At 44.4% G+C, this 22,077-nt stretch overlaps 1 protein-coding gene across 6 annotated transcripts in view; it reads left to right on the top strand.

Annotated features, from left to right (window-relative positions):
• LOC147110997 (microphthalmia-associated transcription factor-like) overlaps positions 1-22,077 on the top strand; it is a 439,553-nt gene that overhangs the window by 319,533 nt on the left and 97,943 nt on the right. The window contains exon 2 of one of the 6 annotated variants that reach the window (XM_086001452.1): positions 9,865-10,014. The exons of the other annotated variants lie outside the window; for them this stretch is intronic. Coding sequence (XP_085857578.1) covers positions 9,994-10,014 — 21 coding nt within the window. The 5' untranslated portion in view covers positions 9,865-9,993. The remainder of the gene's footprint in view (positions 1-9,864; positions 10,015-22,077) is intronic. 6 annotated transcript variants of the gene reach the window in all.

Raw genomic sequence — 22,077 nt, 5'->3', positions numbered from 1 at the left:
TACTGTTTGGGTCATGATTTTGCCTCTCAAAGAATGCTGAACTAATGCATATATTCACATAGTAAGAGTATCTGTTCAGAAAGTTAAAAAAAAAATGTTCTTGCAATGTGTTTGACACTGACAAGGCACCATTTGCTGCCCATCCATAGTTGTTCTGCGGGCATTAAGAGTAAACCAGCTAGTGGGGCTGAAGCCACATGTTGGCCAGATCCAGGTAAGGGTGGCAAATTCCCTTCCCTGAAGTACATATTCTCATCAGTATATGGAAAATACAGAAGAAAGACATTCAGATTTTACAAAGCAGAAGGTAACCACAAAGATCAGATATTTTCCAACACCATATTTAATGCACATTAGTGAAAGATGTTTTAAGAAATACATACGCAATTGAATCAGCCGAAGGCAATAGAGGTTTTTTCTGTCTGAATATTTTTGCTTTGAGGCTTAATACTGTCTTCATCATACATTGGATTTCGCTGTTTTAAGTCTCATTGGTGGCATGCTTGTGCTGCTTGATCTGAACTGTAAAACACAGTGAATGAGTCACATTCATCAAAGGCACATTAGATGAATAAGAAAGCCGTATTAAGAGGGTCTAGTTTATTTGTTATGACTACACAATGTTGTACTTCATAATATTTGTTATTTTGTTGATTATTCAGCTTCCATAGTCTTTTGTGTAAAAATGCAACAAAGTTAACAATCTTTACAATTTACCTCTTAACAGAATAAATCTGTTCCTCTGTAGATACGATAATGGCCCGTAATTTGCGGTCAGCGGCGAAGCAAAGGTGTTTGCCGCTGGCCCCGAAATAAGCTTCCCACAAAGATCTCGCGATTTCTATGGCGAGAAGTTTGGCTTTTCCGACATGCAGTTGAGATCAGTGCAGTGTAGTGGGAATCCCATAGCGCGAGCTGCTGTGATGTCCACATGCTGTCTAAGCAGCCAATCACAATGCAATATTCTCAGACCGAAAACCAGGAAATAGAAAGCATTAATAATCAATGACTTTTTAAAAAAATTACAGAGAGGGTACTAAAGATTGGGACATACACATTGGGTTAAGGTAGAAGCTGAAATGTCATGAACAAATTTTAAAAGCTTTTAAAATTAATTTTAAAATCTAATAATTTTTAATAATGGTGAAATTTGACATTCCACCAATATAAAATTCGTTTTTCAGGCCCAGAGCAGTTGTTTATCAGTAGTTATTACTCAGATCGCTGTTAAAAACCCAGTTACACCTCATTTGAATGGGTCTAACTTTTTTATGGGGTTTCTAACAGCGATATTTGTTCGGAAAAGAGGAAGTTTTTGTCAGATCGGTGATTTCACTGATTGCCCGGGGGGTGGGGCAGTGGTGGGTGGGTGGCTGGGGTCCACAGCATAGCCTGTGGAGGAGCAGTGAATGATGTAATAGGACCCCAATTCATATAGACTCAGCTGCCTGCAAAACCCTGCAGGTTAGTATGGCAAGCGGCAACTTCAGGATTTCTGTGTTCGGTTGCGCATGCGCTAAATCTTGAAGTTGCAATCAGTTTCAAGGGCAAAATGACAGCGACGCTGCCAGTTTGCTGTCATCAGGACCGCAAGTTCCGGGCCATTATTAGATGTACATGTTTTTTTTGCTCATTTATCTCCTCCTCACCTCTGCTTCCCCACTGTTACAAGTAATTGTTCTTAAAATGTCAGCTATCATAGTTGGTGTAGTTGCTGTGACACCATGTCCCTGGTGTGTTTAGTTTCAGGTCTATTAGACTTTAAACATATGGAAGAAAATCTGAATCTGAGCTTTGAACAAAGACCTCAGTTTTATTTTTTGGTTCTTTGAATCGATTCCTTCACTGCCTTTCTGCAGTAAAGCTCAGAAGTTTTGAGTATCTACACTGATTGCCAAAACCCCACCAACCTCACCGAGCCATGCATGTTGTCCAAATATGAATAGGCTAAATTTGAGATAATCCAAAAAAGATTTGAATTTGGTATGGGTTTGGATGAAAATTGAGGCCAAAAGCCCCATACGCAATAAATGGCTAGTGAATTCTAAACTAGATAGCCCATTCAGGTCTAACTTTTCAACCTGTTTGCTCCATGCTAGCTTTGGAAAGTTAACATTAAGCTATTACTGTATCGAATTTCCCAGCCAATTGATGCAGTATTAAGCTAACTTTTAAAAACAAACTAAAAGCAAGGAAATCAAATCACATTGCGATGAAACAGAAACAAGGGAATAAAATAAAGTGGAAAAGGACAGTAGAAATGCAGTGAATCGGGTATTGGTTAAGGCAGTTTGTATGGTAATTCATTCATAGAATGAATGGGAGGACAATTCACACACAAGTTAGATGATGAACAATCCAAGCATATTTTCATCATAAGGTTAGAGCAAAAGTTTCAAGTTTTGGTATTAGGCCAAAAAGGTACAAAATACACTAATTGTATAGAAACTAACTGGAAAAAATTTGGCATGTTGAAATCCTACAGTAATTATGGGGTGGATTTTAACCCTACCCACCCAGAGAAATGGACAAGTGGGCATTTAAAAAAGTGAGGGGGTTACTTACCCGCTTGGAGGTCACCCAGCTCTCACCGCTTGCCATACTAACCTGCAGGATTTCGCAGGCAGCTGAGTCTATATGAATTGGGGTCCTACTACATCATTCAAACAATGAGCTTATGTGCTGCTTCTCTGATTGACGAACTAGTGCAAAGATGCAAATGTGGTAGCCGATGTGGTTCCGATCCCAAAACAGAAACAAAAGATGTTTGTTTTTCTTGTTATTGTCTGAAGGTTTAGTATCTGAGTGAAACATATTCAAACAGAAAAAGCTTAACTATGAAAACTAATAAGTGTAGTGAAGGCTCACCCTCATGGTAAAGGAGGAAGCTGAAATCAGAAGTTTTGATGAGCTCATAGGCACAGGCGTTGGCCATTCAGCCCCTTGAGCCAGTTCCACTGGTCAGTTAGATCATGGCTGATCTGTACCTCAACTTCATTTACCTGCCTTGTTTCCATATTCCTGAATACCCTTACCTAACAAAAATCTATCAATCACAGTTTTGAATTTTTCAATTGACCTAGTCTCAACAGCTTTTTGGGGGAGAGTTCCAGAATTCACTGACCTTTATGTGAAGAAGTGTTTCTTGACATCACCCCCGAACAGCCTAGGTCTAATTTTAAGGTTACTCCTCTTGATCTGGACACCCCTACCAAAGGAAATAGTCTCTCTCTATCTATCTACCCTATCAAATCATTTATTCATCTTAAACACCTCAATTAGATCTTCTATATTCAAGGGAATATAAGCCTAGTCTATGCAATCTTTAGCCTCAGTATCATTCTGATGAATCTGCGCTGCACCCACTCCAAGGCCAATATATCCTTCCTAAGGTTCCCAGAACTGAATGCAGTACTCCGGATGGGGTCTCACCAGAGCTCTGTACAGCTGTAACATAACTTCTACCCCTTTGTATTCCAGGCCGATTGAGATAAAGGCCAACATTCCATTAGCCTTTTAAATTATTTTTTGTACCTGTCCACTAGCTTTTAATGATTTCTGTACTTGAACCCCTAAATCTCCCTGCTCCTCCACAGTTCCTAGCTTCTCACCATTTAGAAAATACTCTGATCTATTTTTCTTGGGTCCAAAGTGGATGACCTTGCACTTTCCCACATTGAACTCCTTCCAGAGTTTTGCCCACTCATTTAACCTATCAGTGTCTCTTTGCAACTTTCTGCTCTCTACTACACTACTTACTGTGCCACCTAACTTAGTGTTGCCAGCAAACTTGGATGGCTGTCTATTCCTTTATCTGTCATTGATAAATATAGTGATCTCTGGGGGACACCACTAATCATATCCTTTCAATTGGAGTACATACCCATTATCCCTACTCTCTGTCTCCTGCCTCCTAACAAATTCGCTACCCATGTCAGTAGTTTGCCCCCAAATCCATGCACTTTCATTTTTGTTAACAATCACTTGTGTGGGCAAAAGCTCCCTTGTAAATAGTGCAAATGGGGACTGAAAAAGCAAATGTTTGGGATCTATGTGAAATAGTGTAAAAACTGTTCCCCTATAAAATATCCCCAAGTACTTCTGTATAAACCTTTTGAGAATTGCAACCTAGTAACACAGGATGACAATCCTCACTTATATTAAAATAATAAAATGTAATGGTTGTGCTAATAACTTTTTGTTCAAAAAGGGTTGTTTTTTATTTAGCAATGGACTTTCTCAAACCTGATGAGTTGATAGTCAGTTTAGAACTTGCATAATAATAAAATGTATGCTAGCATTTAATATAAGGACATTGGCCTAGAAATTGGGTATAGCCCCGCCAGCACGTTTGCGCCGAAAATTTTGCGCCCGCCGCGGAGCCAGTTGTGCCCGCCCCATATTCACTTTCAGCGCCCCAAAGCGGAACCGGGCGCTGGTACAGGGTGTGTCTGCCCCGCTTGGGGCGCTGAAAGTGAATTTCAGCGCTCCCGGTCCCGCTGCGCCACCCGATGCGGTGCGGCAGGCTGCTGTACTGCAGGCCTCCCCCTTCTCTTAAGGGGGAGGTGCCTGCAACGGCCGGAGCCCCGATTGCAAGTGCCGGCAAAAGAGCCCGGCACAACGGAGAAGTGCCGGGCTCCACGGAAACCAGCCGGCAATGCTGCGGGGGGGGGGGGTGGAGGAGGCCGGGGAAGGAGGTGCGGGCAGGCGGCCGCTGAAAAAGCGGCCGCCCCGCACCTCCACCTTAACTTGCGCCGCTAAGGCTGCAGTAAGGACCAGGTCTCCCGATGTTGTTAGCGCCCGCCACGGAAGAGGCGGCCGCTACTGAAGATGGGGATCGGCGTGGTTTCGGGCGGTACCGGGGCACTGCGCACACCGATGACGTCATCGGTGCCGGCGCAGCGCTACCAGCTAACGCCGATGTTAGGGCCCACCTAATTTCGGGCGCGACGCAACTTCCGGCGCAACCCACTCGTTCGCCCCTAATTGGGCGCAAACCCAACTGAATTTCTAGGCCATTATTTTTATGTAGGTCACTAAAATTAAGCTGCAGATGTGGTCGAAATGCTCAGTGACCTATGAGGAGGAGGAATGTGCAATCTTTATTGCTTACTTGTGCTACCAGATAACAGTTTGACGTGAGTGCCCCCAGCTCCATGTGGCACTCCCTAAATTAGAAGTTTCTGGCGCACAAGAAATGAAAGCTCCTTTGAAAGATCTCAAGCATTTCTGGTGCCTAGCATATTTATGACGTCAAATGTCGAGAAAGCTCTAAGGCAGTGTTCAGCGGTACCAAACTGAAAAGATAAGCTTTGCTGTGGAATAAAAGATCTTTTGTTTATCATTTTCTCACAGCCTCTCTGTATGCCATTAGACATTATTTAGAAATGAATTTATTTGTATCATGGTTCCATTAAAGATGTTTTATGAAGTTGGAGTGACAGTACAATCATTCTCATCAAACTCAAAGGACTTCTTTTTCCCATATTTTGGTTAATTTTTCATTTGGTGGGCAAATGAGTGTTTGAGTTATTAAGAAAAAGAGTTCCACATAAAATCACTAACTATAAGGTAGATGTTATTTTAACCAAATGTTATGCTTTCTAATGGATATTGGAAAAAAGTAGCATAAATTGTTATGCCTAGAAGTGACCATATCATCCATGTTACAGGACATACAGTCCATGTAGTGATTTAGTGACGCAACTAAGAAAAGTAGAAAGAAAGTAAAAGAAGTGTGGCATTCTGAGGTCTTGTTTTGGGAACCTGGATAAATCCAGTGGAGCCCTTGATGTGCAACGTAGCAAGAATCATAGAATCATACAGCACAGAAGTAGGCCTTTCAGCCCATCGCTCTTTGAAAGAACTATCCAATTAGTCTCCAGAAGCATTGTAACTTGCTGCATCCTCCATAATATCATTGTTCAGAAAGGGTTACTACTTCCTGAAACTGTAGAGGATAATGATGATGAAGAAGGTGGGAAAGGGCCCACTATATCTCTATATAAGGAGGATGCATAGGAAGGAGAGGAGGTGTGTAAAAGAACCATCAAACTGCAGCCTTTGAAATTTTACCTGTGTATTTTCAGTCAAAACCGCCCTGAATACATAATTAGGAAAAAGCAGTGGATTAGCGATAGTGCCAAATGGGCAGGTGGCAGTTCCACCCCCACTGTTAATCCACCAAACAGAGGAAAGTCCAATCCAGGTACCAGTGGTGAGCTGCATTTGAAAGGAGTGTGGGTTGGACAATGAACATTGCAGTGTTGAAGCTCCTAGCTCCAACTTGCAGTCTGTTCAAATGTGGCTCCCTGCTTGGAGCATGGGATCACTGAAATTACGCTATGATATGGAAAATCAACTAGTTTGTTAACCAGACAAGAAATGGCCTTGAAAGCCATGAATTCTTGGTCTCATCTGCAAGTCCTATGCATCAGGTGGGTCGCTAGATACCTCTAACGCAGACCACATATACCATGCAAATAGGTCACATCTGCAAAGTAAAAACCACAGAGTAGCTAGCACAAAGTTCATTTGCATTAGCAAATAAATTGACTTATTAAAAGGAAGGATTTGTGTAAATTATTTTTGAACGGAAGATAAATGGCGCAGTAGGTTATCACATTCTCCTTTCATTTCTGGGATCTGCATGAGTTCACATCCAGCCCAGACTAATGGAATGAAAGTTCTCTTTAGTGTTACAAAGGTCTCGGACAAAATAGGTTTTGGCTAGTCATATCCCAGTTCCTCGGATGGCTGGAGTGGAGGTCAGGTTGAGGATGCTTGATGCAGCACAATATAGCTTTATTTTGTATCTGATTGTGATATTATTCACCTCTAAATGCTTGATGCTAATACTGCCATCCAGAATTCTTTTAAAGTTTTCCACTCCAAGGATTTCACTTGGATCTGCAGTGGCAACTGAACCCATCTCACACACGAGTGATGATATCTGAGCTGGATTCCTACCACCTTTCTCGATTGCAGACTGCTCACAATTAAGTGGCATTCTTGACTCTACTTGCAAAGGGCTGTGTAGCCACAATTTTGATTCTAATCGTTGATGCTCTGTCCTGAAAGATACCTTGTACTGGTAAGGATGGATACCTCTTGCACCTGCTAGGTAAAAATTCTTACAGGAAGAACAAAGAGAAAATAAAAGTCTTCTGATTAACACAGACTAAGAAAGACTGTTACTTCTATTAAAGACAAAGAAAAAACTCTGCTTCTGAGTGACTCATGTGTCAGAAGAGATCACCCCTTTGTGTATCAGTCATCTCCAACAAGTCAGTACTGAAGCATGGATCTCCAGACTAGTCGCTCCACTTTTACAACACCCCCTGCCCTTTACCTTACTGCATTATTTTTACCAAAGGGACCTACACAAATATGAGGGGTTGTGACCAGTTTACAACTTACTAAGTGCTTCTTCTTCAGCATTCCGTAGGGACCGCTCCCTCCGAGACACCCTAGTCCACTCCTCTATCACCCCAAACAGCCCTTCCCCTTCGCCTGGCACCTTCCCGTGCAAGCGGAGGAGATGTAACACCTGCCCCTATACCTCCCCCCTTCCCACTGTCCAGGGCCCCAAACACCCCTTCCAGGTGAAACAGCGATTTACTTGCACTTCTCGCAATCTAGTATACTGTATTCGCTGCTCACGATGCGGTCTCCTCTACATTGGGGAGACCAAACGCAGATTGGGTGACCGCTTTGTGGAACACCTCCGTTCAGTCTGTAAGGGTGACCCCGAGCTTCAGGTCGCCTGTCATTTTAATTCACCGCTCCATTCCCACTCAGACCTCACCGTCCTTGGCCTCTTGTATTGTTCCACGGAAGCTCAACATAAACTCGAGGAACAGCACCTCATCTTCCGATTAGGCACTTTGCAGCCTTCCGGACTCAATATCGAGTTCAACAATTTCAGATCATAACCTCGGCCCCTATTTCTTTTTTACTTGTAATTTTTCCACTCCTTTCCCCCCCCCGCCCTTTCCTTTTGTTTCACTCTCCCACCTGGCAGCTATCTCTTGCCCTGCCAGTACACTTTACACCTAATCTCAGCCTATTACCATCTCGTCTGGCTCTGAATACCTTTTATTGTCTCTTCCACTTATTTTGTCTCTTTCACTTCTTTTGTCCGATCGCAGCCCTGCCTTCAATCTATTTTATTTTATTTCCAGTTTTGAAGAAGGGTTCGACCCGAAACATCAACTCAAATTTCTCTCCACAGATGTTGCCTGACCTGCTGAGTTTTTCCAGCATTTTCTGTTGTTATTTATAATGACTTTACAACTTAATTGCTTGAAAGTCTGCATTAAATGTTTGGAAACCTGTATGCATGCCTCGGCACTCGATCCAACAGCTGAACTCTTTTTGCATGGACATCCTCATGTAGTTTACAAGGTATTTCCCTTACGAATCTTGAAGGCAACACTTTGGGTAATTTTACAGAGCACTGTTCCTACAAAAACATATCTTGCCCTGTTGGAGAGTGAGTATCATATGAAGTCAGCGTCATTTCATGAATAAATGATGTAGTGGTTTATTCACATGCTAGCTGTTTGCACATTCCTTAGTTATAATTTTACCCTGTATCTCTTAACATTTAGTTGGTGCAGTATTGTGTGTTGCAGAGGTGTAGTTGGCTTTGGTGTTGTCCTATAAACATTGAAGTTAGAAGTGTGAAGGCTTTTGATGTATGGAACTAATCCAATTGAAATTTTGTAAGAGCTTTTAAAAAGTAAGTGTACATTTAAGAGAGGCATTCAGTTGCTACTGGCATGCGTTAGGTGATGTAAAATAATAAATGGGTGGAGGGGCTGGAGGCATGATTGAAAGTAATCTCAGAGAATAATGCAACGTCTGGAGTGTGTTACAAGGCTGAGAGACATAAAAAGATTGCGATGAAGTCATGAATTGCAATCATGAAGCTTGAGCAGCTCATCAACATGATCTCCGCTCCGAGATACGTTACAGTATTGTACCATATGACAGGATGGCTTATTCCGTATATTATATGAAAAATAAAAAATACTCATCTTTTTATGCTTGGTTTTTTACTTCCATTTTTATTTTTGTTTCCTCGGGTGTCCTAATGGACATCAGCAGGTGGTCAGCTCTTGTATAAGGAGTCATATGGGCACTTGTTTTACTGGATAATACAGAGGAACACAATAGTCTCTAAAGATTATTACTAATGCCATAACTGGAATCGTGGAAAAGTTATGTTTGCTTCAGAAGATAGACCTTAAGGTGACCCAATTGAGGTTTTCAAGGTTATGAAGGACAGTGACAAAGTTGATCTTGGGAAATTGTTCACTCTGGTGATGGGTTCAAATACCAAAGGGGGCAAGTTAAACATTAGGATAAGGGTAAAAAGGGAAATCAGACAAAATTATTTTGTAGAGAGTAATAGCTTTATCGAATAAGAGGGAAGTCCATTGAAATGACCAGTGCAAATGGAGAGGTAGCTAGATGTGTTCTTGGAGAGATGGCATTGAGGAGTAACATGAGATGGCAAGTGGGTGGGAATAAGATTGATCAAAGAGTGATGAGTCAAATGGTCTTTTCCAGAACTTTTGTAAAACTGGCATCTGTGACTCATCATAGGTTACAGCCTTGAAATTGCATGCTGGCATTTGTAGTATTTCAGTTGTATGTCGAGGCTTGAACGAGGGCAGGGGGGGCTTGTGTCAAAACCAATTTTCGGTGCGCTATGTGTCCTTTTATGTGTGATGCTAACATTCACACAGGGGTATTAACAGTTTGTGACATCATTGCTGCAGGTCTATTGAGTAATAATCTACAGTGAGCATTGGGAAATTCTATGCCCAGTATATATTATAATGGTTTTAATTTCAGACATGACCTCCTTCAGACTGCCCAAAGTTGCGGAGATCTCCTATTGTGAGGAGCAAATCTCCATGAGGATGGTGCACGTGCTAGAGGGACTCGAGCTGCGGTTGGGTGAATCCTCCATGAAGCTGGAGGATGACAACAACAAATGCTGAGGTAGGCCCCATTTTTTCGGAGACTGATTCAGCTGAGATTTACCAGGGGTAACCGACAAATATGCAGATCATTGCCCACTCTATCTTTAGTTAACTTTTTCCCCTCCAGAATTGAATTCTAAAACCGTAAAATTACCATATATCAGAAGGGGTTTGACTAGTTAGCTTTGGAATGGTTCTGAAGAGATGCTATCTGATAACGGAATGGGACTCCATCAATGTCACCTCTGATTAAATTGGAAGGAAGTATATTTACAAGATTATGTTTTTGAAGGCATTGGAAGAAAGGTCACCAGTCAAATCACCATGGTAATTTGAAATTATATCCACATATATTACAAAGGTCTGTCAGCTAGCATGGTTACCGCTGTCACAATTGAAAATGCCTGAGTGACCCACTGAAAGTGGGAATCTAATGTCTGTTGGCACAATGCATCTGATTCACTCAAATAGCATATTCATAAAACAGCAACAATTATAACTGAAATAGCAAGTAGCATCTTAAAAAAGCTGGCTTCTCTGACAATGATAACCAAGGAGAGGAGACAGGGATTTACAAACAACTGCCAATCTAGAGACAAACTTTCCTCAGCAACAGCCACTAGACTGTACTTAACCTCACGATGTACCTATTTATACCAATGAGTCTTGCTGGCCTAAAAGGCACAGCTCCATTTTAGCATCAGACAGCTATCCTCAAGGCAGTTCCTTTATGCTTTTAACAAAAGGGCTATCAAGCCATAAACACTTCACTGAATCTTGCTGGAGTGGGGCATCTCACGGCATATGCAGTTAGAATTTGCCCTGCACCCTTCAGGTCGAAAACATTTTGCACCGTAACTTGCTGGAAGTGCGAGCTGATAATGGCTTGGCATGGGCAACGGGGTATCTGGGATCTTAGTTAACGGTGGGACCAACAGTGTATCTCCTTAACCAATGAGATTCAAGGATTGCAAAAGAAGCAGAGGAACAGCAGAGAAGGAGGGAGAATTAAGAGTCAAACCAAGTACAGAAAGGGAAATAAAGAGAGGGAAAGAAAGATTGAATTAAGAGATAGAGAGAAAAAAGAGACAAAGGAAAAGTAAGAATTTTTTTTTTAAACTTGACATTTTAAAAATCTCTAGCAACATGCAGGAGTGGGATTCAACACTTTAAATTGGCTCTATTCTGGGCCAGAGAGATTGATTGACATTACATAGAAACATAGAAACATAGAAGATAGGAGCAGGAGTAGGCCATTCGGCCCCTCGAGCCTGTTCCGCCATTTAATGCGATCATGGCTGATCATCCAAATTCAGTACCCTGTCCCTGCTTTCTCCCCAAATCCCTTGATCCCTTTAGCCTTAAGAAATATATCTAACTCCTTCTTGAATATATTTAATGAATTGGCCTCAACTGCCTTCTGTGGTAGAGAATTCCACAGGTTCACCACTCTCTGGGTGAAGAAATTCCTCCTCATCTCAGTCCTAAATGGCATACCCCTTATCCTTAGACTGTGACCCCTGGTTCTGGACTCCCCGGCCATCGAGAACATCCTTCCTGCATCTAGTCTGTCTAGTCCTGTTAGAATTTTATAGGTTTCAATGAGATCCCCTCTCATTCTTCTAAACTCTAGTGAATATAAGCCCAATCGACCCAATCTCTCTTCATACGTCATTCCTGCCATCCTAGGTATCAGTCTGATGAATCTTCGCTGCACTCCCTCCATGGCAAGAACATCCTCCCTCAGATAAGGTGACCAAAACTGCACACAATACTCAAGGTGTGGTCTCATCAAGGCTCTGTACAACTGCAGCAAGACATCCTTGCTCCTGTATTTGAATCCTCTCGCTATGAAGGCCAACATACCATTTGCCTTCTTAACCGCCTGTTGCACCTGCATGCTTACCTTCAGCGACTGGTGCACAAGGACACCCAGGTCTCGTTGCACTTCCCCTTCTTCCAATCTATTGCCACTCAGATAATAATCTGCCTTCCTGTTTTTGCCACCAAAATGGATAACCTCGCATTTATCTACATTATACTGCATCTGCCATGCATCTGCCCAATCACCCAACCTGTCCAAATCATACTGGAGTTTCTCTGCATCCTCCTCACAGCACACATACCCACCCAGCTTTGCGTCATCTGCAAACTTGGAGACATTACATCTAGTTCCCTTGTCTAGATCATTGATATATATTCTGAATAACTGGAGTCCTGGCACTGATCCCTGTGGTACCCCACTAGTCACTGCCTGCCACTCAGAAAAAGACCCGTTTATTGCAACTCTTTGCTTCCTGTCTGCCAACCAGTTATCTATCCAAGTCAGAACCTTACCCCCAATCCCATGTGCTTTAACTTTGCACGCTAATCTCTTATGCGGGACCTTATCGAAAGCCTTACATTACATTAACAATGATCATGTTGTTAAAAAGGTACTTATGCTCTTAATTAGCAGACTTAACTTTCTGTGGTGAGTTTAATGGACAATTAATGTGCAATCCAGCAAGTTCTTAAAAATAAAGGGAGGATAACAGCATGATGCGGTTTGTGCGAGTTCTGGAGATTCGCATCTCAGGGCGCCATCGACTGCATGCACGTGGATTTGTGGGCGCAGCATCTAAATGTTGAGATGTGCCACAACAACAAAGGTTATCACTCGCTGAATGTGCAGTTGGTGTACGACCATGCTCAGCACGTCATGATGGTGAAAGCCTGGTGTCCTTGCAGCAGTCATGATGCTTTTATTCGATGCCAGTCCACTGTTCCCCCAGCCTTTGAGCCACCAAGAAAAAACAGAAATAAAAACAGAAAATGCTGGAAATACTCAGCAGGTCAGGCAGCATCTGTGGAGAGAGAAACGGAATTAACGTTTCAGGTCGATGACCTGTCGTCAGAACTGGAAAAGGTTAGATTTACAACAGGTATTAAGCAATTGCAGAGGCAGGGGAATAGGAAGGGGAGGAAAGAACAAAAGGGACGCTCTATGATAGGGTAGAAGGCAGGAAAGATTAAATGACAAAAGATATGATTGTATAAAGCAAAAGGAGATGGTAATGGGACAAGTTAAGAAACAAAAGATGGGTCTAGAAGAGGTGTAAATGGGAATAGCAAAATCGTCAACAGCTGCCATCTGAAAAAATGGGAGCAGAGGTTATAATCTGAAATTGTTGAACTCGATGTTGAGCCCAGAAGGCTGTAAAGTGCTAATCGAAAGATGAGGCACTGTTCCTTGAGCTTACGTTGAGCATCATTGGAACAGTGTAGGAGGCCGAGGATGGGGAGGTCAGAGTGGGAGTGGAGCGGAGAATTAAAGTGACAGGTGACCGGAAGCTCGGGGTCACGCTTGTGGACTGAACAGAGGTGTTCTGCAAAGCTGTCACCCAATCTGCGTTTGGTCTTCCTGAAGACAAACCAGAGGGTGGCTACTGGGTGAGGAGGGCTATCCACTGATCACCTGGCACATGACTCCACTCCGCAACCCAACCGGACGTGGGCAGCATGCGTATCCAGAGAGTGGTGAACCTGTGGAATTCTCTGCCACAGAGGGCGGTGGAGGCCAGTTCATTAAATATATTCAAGAAAGAGTTGGATATATTTCTTGAGGCTAAAGGGATCAAGGGATATGGGGAGAAGGCAGGGACGGGGTACTGAATTTGGATGATCAGCCATGATCTCATTGAATGGCGGAGCAGGCTCGAAGGGCCGAATGGCCTACTCCTGCTCCTATCTTCTATGTTTCTATGTTTCTATGTATAATGCGAGCCCTGCTGCCACACGGAATCTGATAGAGCAGACCATTGACATCCTTAAACAACGCTTCCACTACCTGGACTGCTCTGGAGGAGCTCTGCAGTATTCACCAGTGTGTCTCAAGATTCGTCATGGTCTGCTGCAGGCTCCACAACCACGCCATCATCAGGGCACAGCCCTTGCCACCAGGGATATGGCGACCAGCTGAGGAAGAGGAGGAGGAGGCGGAGGCAACCCAGACATCTCCTTTCTGCCTGGGCTGTCCGTGATCGACTCATCCGACTGCAGTACCAGTGAACACAGCTCAATTCCTCATTCAAAAATCGACCCACACCTTCCCTTCCCTCTGTTACTGACAATCGCAGCGTCCTCTTGGCCACAATGCTGAAATAAAAGTCAACACAAAAGAAACATTCCTAGTCCAACTTTATACATCAATCCATCCAATATTACATAACAAAGTCAACTAATCACCCTTGTGCATTCCCTTAGTGCCTGTCTTGCATGTGCCTTTGCCTGTCCTAGTGCTCCTATAAAGTGCTACCCCAGTGGCTGCAGCCTGGCTGGTGGAAGGCTGTTGACTTTCAGTGGGGGAGGCTGCAGATGGCCTTGTAGGATGACCTCGAGCACCTCTGGGACTAGAAGGTGATGCGCTATCAATTACTCATAAAAGACCGAGAGTTAGAAGAGTAACCAAAGGCTTTTATTAACAACAGAATGGAGGTCTGCCTCGAGTGGTCGACAGGCCCAGGATACAAAGGGCTGGGGAGCAGTCACCTTTATACTAGGACCTGTGGGAGGAGTCAGCCGAGGCATGTCCAGGCATGTACACAGTGGAATACAAACAGGACAAACAGGAATACAAACAGTGGTTTACCACAGAAGGCCCGGCTGCGGACTGCACCACCGCGGCATGGGCAGCAGCAGTCTGAGCTGGCTGGCTGGCTGGCTGATCGGCAACAGCAAGGGCACTAGTGGGAGGATGAATGCTGTCATCCTGAGAGAGGACAGCAGGTTCTTGCTTCACGGAGCCACTGCCACTCCTCCGGGGCGGCGCCGCAGCATTTCTAGCCATCTGTTGGAGGACCTAGTACAGGAAACTTTCTGGTATCCGGCACTGACGGGACCGAGCTGGTGCCGGTCGATCAACACTGCCGGAGAAACCAGCGCAAATGTTAAAACATACGGAGCTCAGAGCTCCGTCTGAAGCAACAAACCCTGTTGCTTAGCAACAGCTTCAGAACAGTCGGCGCAGCTTGCAAGCATCTCTGTAGCTAAGCAACAGCTTCAGCTAGACGCTTGCAGAGCCAGAAATGGAGAAAAAAAGCAACTAAAAGTAAAAAAAAGTTATCTGAACCGACTCCTGAATTTTGTCGGTGGATAGAGCATTCCGGATATTTAACCTCCGTTTAAATGAAAGTTTCCTGTACTGAGCCCTGCGGAACCCCACTGGAAACAGCTTTCCAGTCACAAAAACACCCATCAACCATTACCCTCTGCTTCCTGTCTCCGAGCCAGTTTTGAATCCAACTTGACGCTTTGCCCTGGATCCCATGGGCTTTTAACTTCGTGACCAGTCTGCCATGTGGAACCTTATCAAAAGCCTTGCTAAAGTCCATATACACTACATCCAGCACACTACCCACATCTACCCTCCTTGTTACCTCCTCAAAAAATTCAATCAAGTTTGTCAGACACGACCACCCCTTAACAAATCTGTGCTGACTATCATTGATTAATCTGTGTCTTTCTAAATGAAGATTTATCCTGTCCTTCAGAATTCTGCATTGGGTGGCTTCTGCTTGTCTACAGTGGAAGCTGAGACATCAGTCATCAGACACTGCATCATGGTTAGGTCCACAAATGCACTAATGGATCTGCCCACCTCTTTCATGCTGGAAATCATTGACTCCAAGCTCTGCGCAAAGCCTTGTGCAAGTTTGGTGCCGAACTTCTCTATGCTCCTTAACATTGCATTCAGGCTTTCTGGCAGGCCTGCCAATGCACCAAGCATTTCATTGTGCATACCCATCAGTGTTCTTCTGTAGACCATCCCATCGAAGTCTACATCTGAGTCCTGTGCGGCAGTACTCATGTGCGACCTCGCCCTCTGGGGAGCTGGCACCTGCGCTACCCTTTCCCCCTGCCCTGGCTGCAGCCCACTCATGCCCAGTGACTCACCATGTGCAGATCGCGCCTCTAGGCTACCCTCTAAATTCCGCGCTGTGTCAGTATCTGAGCTGGTGGCTGCGAGTGTCAGATCGAGTGACGGTGTTTCTTCTTCATCATCATCACTCTCCACTCCCTCTTCTTGCACCACTGGCTGAGCAAGTTGTATTTCTTGGGTCTCTGAAATGAGAAAGGCACAAGGGTAGGGTTGTGGTGAGTGAGTGGGGTGGGGGGAAAAGCAAGAGGTGCATGCTTACACCATGTGCTGCTTGTAAATCAGAAGAGATTGTGGGTTGAGGGGAAAGTGGGATGTGAGAAGGAGGATTACGTATGCGGATACCGGCATCTTCTGTTCTTTCAGCCCCTCCGCTGGCCAGGGGCTTGCACTGGCCCTCCCAAGAATGGCCAGCACCGTCTCCTCCATGGGGGTGAGGTTATGCAGGTGCGCCTGTCCCCCACCGGTTAGGTGCTGCTGGCACCGGTTATAAGCCACCTTTTCCTGCAAGAGAAAGGGAAATGTGTCCGTGAGTGTGGTGCAATGTGTTTGGGTGATATGACTGTCATGACTGTGTGTGAAAGCTGAGATGTGGGTGTGAGCAGGAGTGGTAAGTGGGTGAGGGTAAGGTGAAGCTTTGAATGAGTCATTTTTTAGTGATTGTTGGTAGGTGAGTGATGGGGGTGTGTTGCATTGAGCAGTGTGTGAGGCTAGTGGTGCAGATGGTGGGATATGGCATTTGAAGATGAAATCACCGACCTTGACCACATGTGTGAGGTCATTAAACAGCTTCCTACACTTTGTCCACGTCTTTGGGGCTACACTGCTGACATTCATCACAGCGGCTATCTGGAGGGCCTCCTGGCCCCTTGTGGAAAGAGCACCTCTCTCCTTCTATCCACCTTCTGCACCAAGGCCTCCAGTGCTGCATCAGAGAACCTTGGTGCATGCTCTCTCCCCTGTTGTGCCATCATTAATTGTTGATTATTGTCTTCCCCAGCCAGTTGCAGCTCCCCTTTAAGAGGTGCAGACTGCCTTTAAGTAGTGCAGGCTAGCTTTAGGTGGTGCTAGCCTCGCACGAACTTGGGCCCCCTGCTGAGTGACCAGCCACTCAGTAGCGTGTCCAGCGGTGGGCTGAATGCCGCAATCATGGAAACGACCAGGCATCATGAAGTCCACATGCTGCCTGCATTACTCTGAACGGGTGCGGGTTGATTGCGCATCGCGATACCCGCGCCCATTTTCGGGGTCTAACCAATTTCTAGGCCAAACAGTTGCAGAAAACGGACCAGGAGAGTTCAGATTGTGAATTTCTGACATTTGTATTTTGACTTGCGGAGGTATAAATTAATACAGCAAGTCAATTGGAGAGGCTGTCTATGCCTGAGCTATGTTATACACTTGTTTCCGCACTGTTTAGTTGTGTTCTGCTTTTGACAGTACAAAGAAGGAATACTATGGAGGAAATCACTCCATTAGTGCTTGCACAGAGTTAAACATAAGAAAGTACATTTCTACAACAAACATAGCCATAGAAATACAATTTTGAAAATTGTCTCCTTTTATGTTACAGTTCCATTTTCACTGTGAACTTCCTCTTTTTTTTAATTCATTGATGGGATGTGGGCGTCGCTGGCTGGCTAGTCCATCCCTAATTGCCCTTGAGAAGATGGTGGTGAGCCGCCTTCTTGAACCGCTGCAGTCCATATGGTGTAGGTACACCCACAATGCTGTTAGGAAGGGAGTTCCAGGATTTTGGCCCAGCGACAGTGAAGGAACGGCAATACAGGTCCAAGTCAGGATGGTGTGTGGCTTGGAGGGGAACTTGTAGGTGGTGATGTTCCCATGCGTCTGCTGCCCTTGTCCTAAGTGGTAGAGGTCATGGGTTTGGAAGGTGCTGTTGAAGGAGCTTTGGCGAGTTGCTGCAGTGCATCTTGTAGATGGTACACACTGCAGCCACAGTGCGCCGGTGGTGGAGGGAGTGCCAATCAAGCAGGCTGCTTTATCCTAAATGGTGTCGAGCTTCTTGAGTGTTGTTGGAGCTGCACTCATCCAGGCAAGTGGAGAGTATTTCATCACACTCCTGACTTGTGCCTTGTAGATTGTGACAACTTGATTGCCTTTGAATGCCCACATGCGGGAACATATTTTGCATGGCGATATTTCTCAATGTTTCTTCCATTTCTAGTTCAGGTGTAATGGCGCTGCAGTGTTATTGCCAAATCTAAAAGGCCAAAAAGGATAGAATCTGTGGGGGCGATTTTGTGAATGGGGGCGCGTTGGAGGCAGGACTGCTGCTTGTTGGGTCCCGCCGCCATCAATTTGTGGCCAACCCACGCTATTTTCCCTTGATTGACCTTGTTAAGCCCGCCCAGTGGGTTTAGCAGGCCAATTAAGGGAAAGTCGGTTGCAAAGCACGTTAACATATGATGTTTCATTTGACAGATGAATTGTCATCGTTTGACAGCTCTGTGAAGCTGTCAAACAGTGACAATCTCTGCAGTTTGGTGAGGTCTTGCGTACAAGACCTCATCAACCTTCTTTCTTTTACAGAAATGAGATGTTTGTTGCATCTGCAACACGGAGGTGTGAGACTCTCCGCACACAAACCGACTGAAACCTGCAGGAAGAAACAAACTTTTAAAAACATTTAGCACTTACCTCAGATACTCACCTCTACACTCTTTCACCCGTTACTTACCTTCACACCACACTTTTGCACCCCCCCCCCTCACAGACCCAGTACTCGCCTCATAGAAACATAGAAGATAGGAGCAGGAGTAGGCCATTCGGCCCCTCGAGCCTGCTCCGCCATTCAATGAGACCATGGCTGATCATCCAAATTCAGTACCCTGTCCCTGCCTTCTCCCCATATCCCTTGATCCCTTTAGCCTTAAGAAATATATCCAACTCTTTTTTGAATATATTTAATGAACTGGCCTCCACCACCCTCTGTGGCAGAGAATTCCACAGGTTCACCACTCTCTGGGTGAAGAAATTCCTCCTCATTTCAGTCCTAAATGGCTTACCCCTTATCCTTAGACTATGACCCCTGGTTCTGGACTCCCCGGCCATCATAAACATCCTTCCTGCATCTAGTCTGTCCAGGCCTGACAGAATTTTATAGGTTTCGAAGAGATCCCCTCTCAATCTTCTAAACTCCAGTGAGTATAAGCCCAATCGACACAATCTCTCCTCATACGTCATTCCTGCCATCCCAGGTATCAGCCTGGTGAATCTTCGCTGCACTCCTTCCATGGCAAGAACGTCCTTCCTCAGGTAAGGCGACCAAAACTGCACACAATACTCAAGGTGCGGTCTCACCAAGGCCCTGTACAACTGTAGCGAGACATCCTTGTTCCTGTACTCGAACCCTCTTGCTACGAAGGCCAACATACCATTTGCCTTCTTAACCGCCTGCTGCACCTGCATGCTTACCTTCAGCGACTGGTGCACAAGAACACCCAGGTCTCTTTGCACTTCCCCTTCTCCCAATCTATTGCCATTCAAATAATAATCTGCCTTCCTGTTTTTGCCACCAAAGTGGATAACCTCACATTTATCCACATTATAGTGCATTTGCCATGTTTCTGCCCAATCACCCAATCTGTCCAAATCGTACTGGAGTTTCACGACATCCTCCTCACAGCTTACCCTCCCACCCAGCTTTGTGTCATCTGCAAATTTGGAGATATTAAATCCAATTCCCTCGTCCAGATCATTAATATATATTGTGAACAGCTGGTGTCCTAGGACCGATCCTTGCGGTACCCCACTAGTCACTGCCTGCCACTCGGAAAACGACCCGTTTATTCCAACTCTTTGCTTTCTGTCCGCCAACCAGTTTTCTATCCAAGTCAATACCTTGCCCCCAATCCCATGTGCCTTAATTTTGCACGCTAATCTCTTATGTGCGACCTTACCGAAAGCCTTCTGAAAGTCCAAATACACCACATCCACTGGTTCTCCCTTATCTATTTTACCAGTTACATCCTCAAAAAATTCCAGTAGATTAGTCAAGCATGATTTACCTTTTGTAAATCCATGTTGACTTTGTCCGATCCTGTCACTGCTTACCAAGTGCTCTGCTATTACATCTTTTATAATAGATTCTAGCATTTTCCCCACTACCGATGTCAGGCTTACCGGTCTATAATTCCCTGCTTTTTCTCTACCACCTTTTTTGAATAGTGGGGTAACATTAGCTACCCTCCAATCCATGGGTACTGTTCCAGAGTCTATCGAGTTCTGGAAGATGACCAGCAATGCATCTACTATTACCTCGCTGGCAGGTTTTGGAGCCTTCGGGAAGCCCGCACCTGTGAGGGCAAAAAGGGGATAATCCTATTTTCTGCTGGTAGTTAATAGGCTTCAATCCCTTCCCGCCTCCAAGGAGACGGGACCCGGTGCGGGACGGCTACCTGCCTCCTGGGAAGATGGCATGGAGGTGGGTTGGGGGTGGGTTTGGCACCCACCCCCAAATTCTGCCCTTTTCCCGGCAGTCCCGCCTCCACACCCACCTCCCCAGGGCTGGCCAAATCGCCCCCGTGTTCCCAGAAAATCGTGAGCACATAGCATGTGACTTTTCTGCTCATTCAAATGAATGTATAGAAAATGACAGGTGGTGTACCCGTGTTTTCTGCGAGTGTTGCCCACTGCTGGGATCTTGGAATTGGCCCTAATATGTATCCTGTACATGAGTGTTCCATCTCCACAAAACAGTGGGTTATATTTCAGTAAATTCTTCCTGCCAGCTGACTCCAAAATAGCCCTGCTGTAATGCCCAAACCCTGTAAAATCCCTGTCTTACTTGTGTAGCGGTTGAAAACTTAATGGTCATCATAATAGTGAGGAGAGAATGAATAAACTCTCGGAAATCTTCAGTGAGAAGGCTCTTAAAAAAAGGGTCATGTATTAGTAAAACCACTCGTAATATTTTTAAAAATTACTATTTGGGAGCGGGATCAGAGATTTAACTTGCAGGATTAAAGTGACACTATATTATTGCAGCTTCACTTTCATGGTTTATGACCCTGGGGTCTGTTGCAGACATGTGACACATTCCCAGCCATCGTCTGGTGGGAAGAAAAGAAAGGGCCACCTTCTAGCTAACACAGCCTTGTCTGTTATAGACAGAAAAGCTTTTATAAAAGTTTTCCACATGTATGAGATAGTTAACACAGTAATATACATCGTCTGTGATTAAACGTCTAACAAACAAATCGTGCTACTATTTTTTGAAAAATTAACTGGGATTTGAACTACATTGAGATATTCGGAGCTTTAGCATGGGATTGCGATGTGTTGTGAATGTTTTCCTCTTTAAGGTGAGGGACTTTCCCTTTTCGGCACCCAGTGTCTGGATCAATAACTCACTGGTCAGACACGACATGGTGTGATGCGGAGTGAAGTTCTCCCTACCCCTAACACGTGCCATAGCTACAACCTCCGAAGAGCATCCCCACACCAGCCATCATCCTACGGCCTCCCTAAATGAGGTTTCCAACTTAATGCCAATTAGAGATGAATTAAGACAGGTTTGTCCTGTACGTCTGTGCTTATTAGGAACTAGCTGAGACTGTACATGCTCATTTTATACAGGACTCTTAACAGCCAACAGACAGGGGAGATTTTAATCCCATCAATTATTTTTGAAGGAGAGTTATCTTTTATTTCTCAAGGTGGATGGCATCTGTGCTAAAGAATACAGCATTTCCCATGTTTTGAAATGACAGCATTTGGCCCCAAAAAGTTTCATTCTCAAGTTTTCAAGGTTCACAGCTGCAAACTATCAAAATATTAAACAGGTCATAGTTAATTACAAGGGTTGTTCTACACTTAAAGCCACTGGTTTATGCCAAGTCATATGCCATATGCCACTGTCAATATGATGATAAATGATAATAGCCAGTTTTAGTGCACAGTAAGTTAAATCAGTGAAACATTAATTGTTTCTTGTTCAGGTCAAAAAAAGTGCAGCACGTAACATTTGTGAATCAAAAGCCCATTGTACTCAATGTTTAAAATACTATATTGTAAGCACTAGTTAATAAAGATGAGTCACACCATTACATGGGCAACACCATCCTTCTGTGAGTTATCTGTAGCTGTATTCATACTGAACACGGTTTAAGTTGCTAAACCCTGAAGCAGAAGAACATTGCC

This window comes from Somniosus microcephalus, chromosome 11 (assembly GCF_052327205.1).
Source record: "Somniosus microcephalus isolate GS21.2 chromosome 11, FLI_Smic_1.0, whole genome shotgun sequence".
Lineage (NCBI taxonomy): Eukaryota > Metazoa > Chordata > Chondrichthyes > Squaliformes > Somniosidae > Somniosus > Somniosus microcephalus.
Note: the sequence above shows the minus strand (reverse complement) of the source record. Positions and strands in the feature narration are given on the sequence as shown.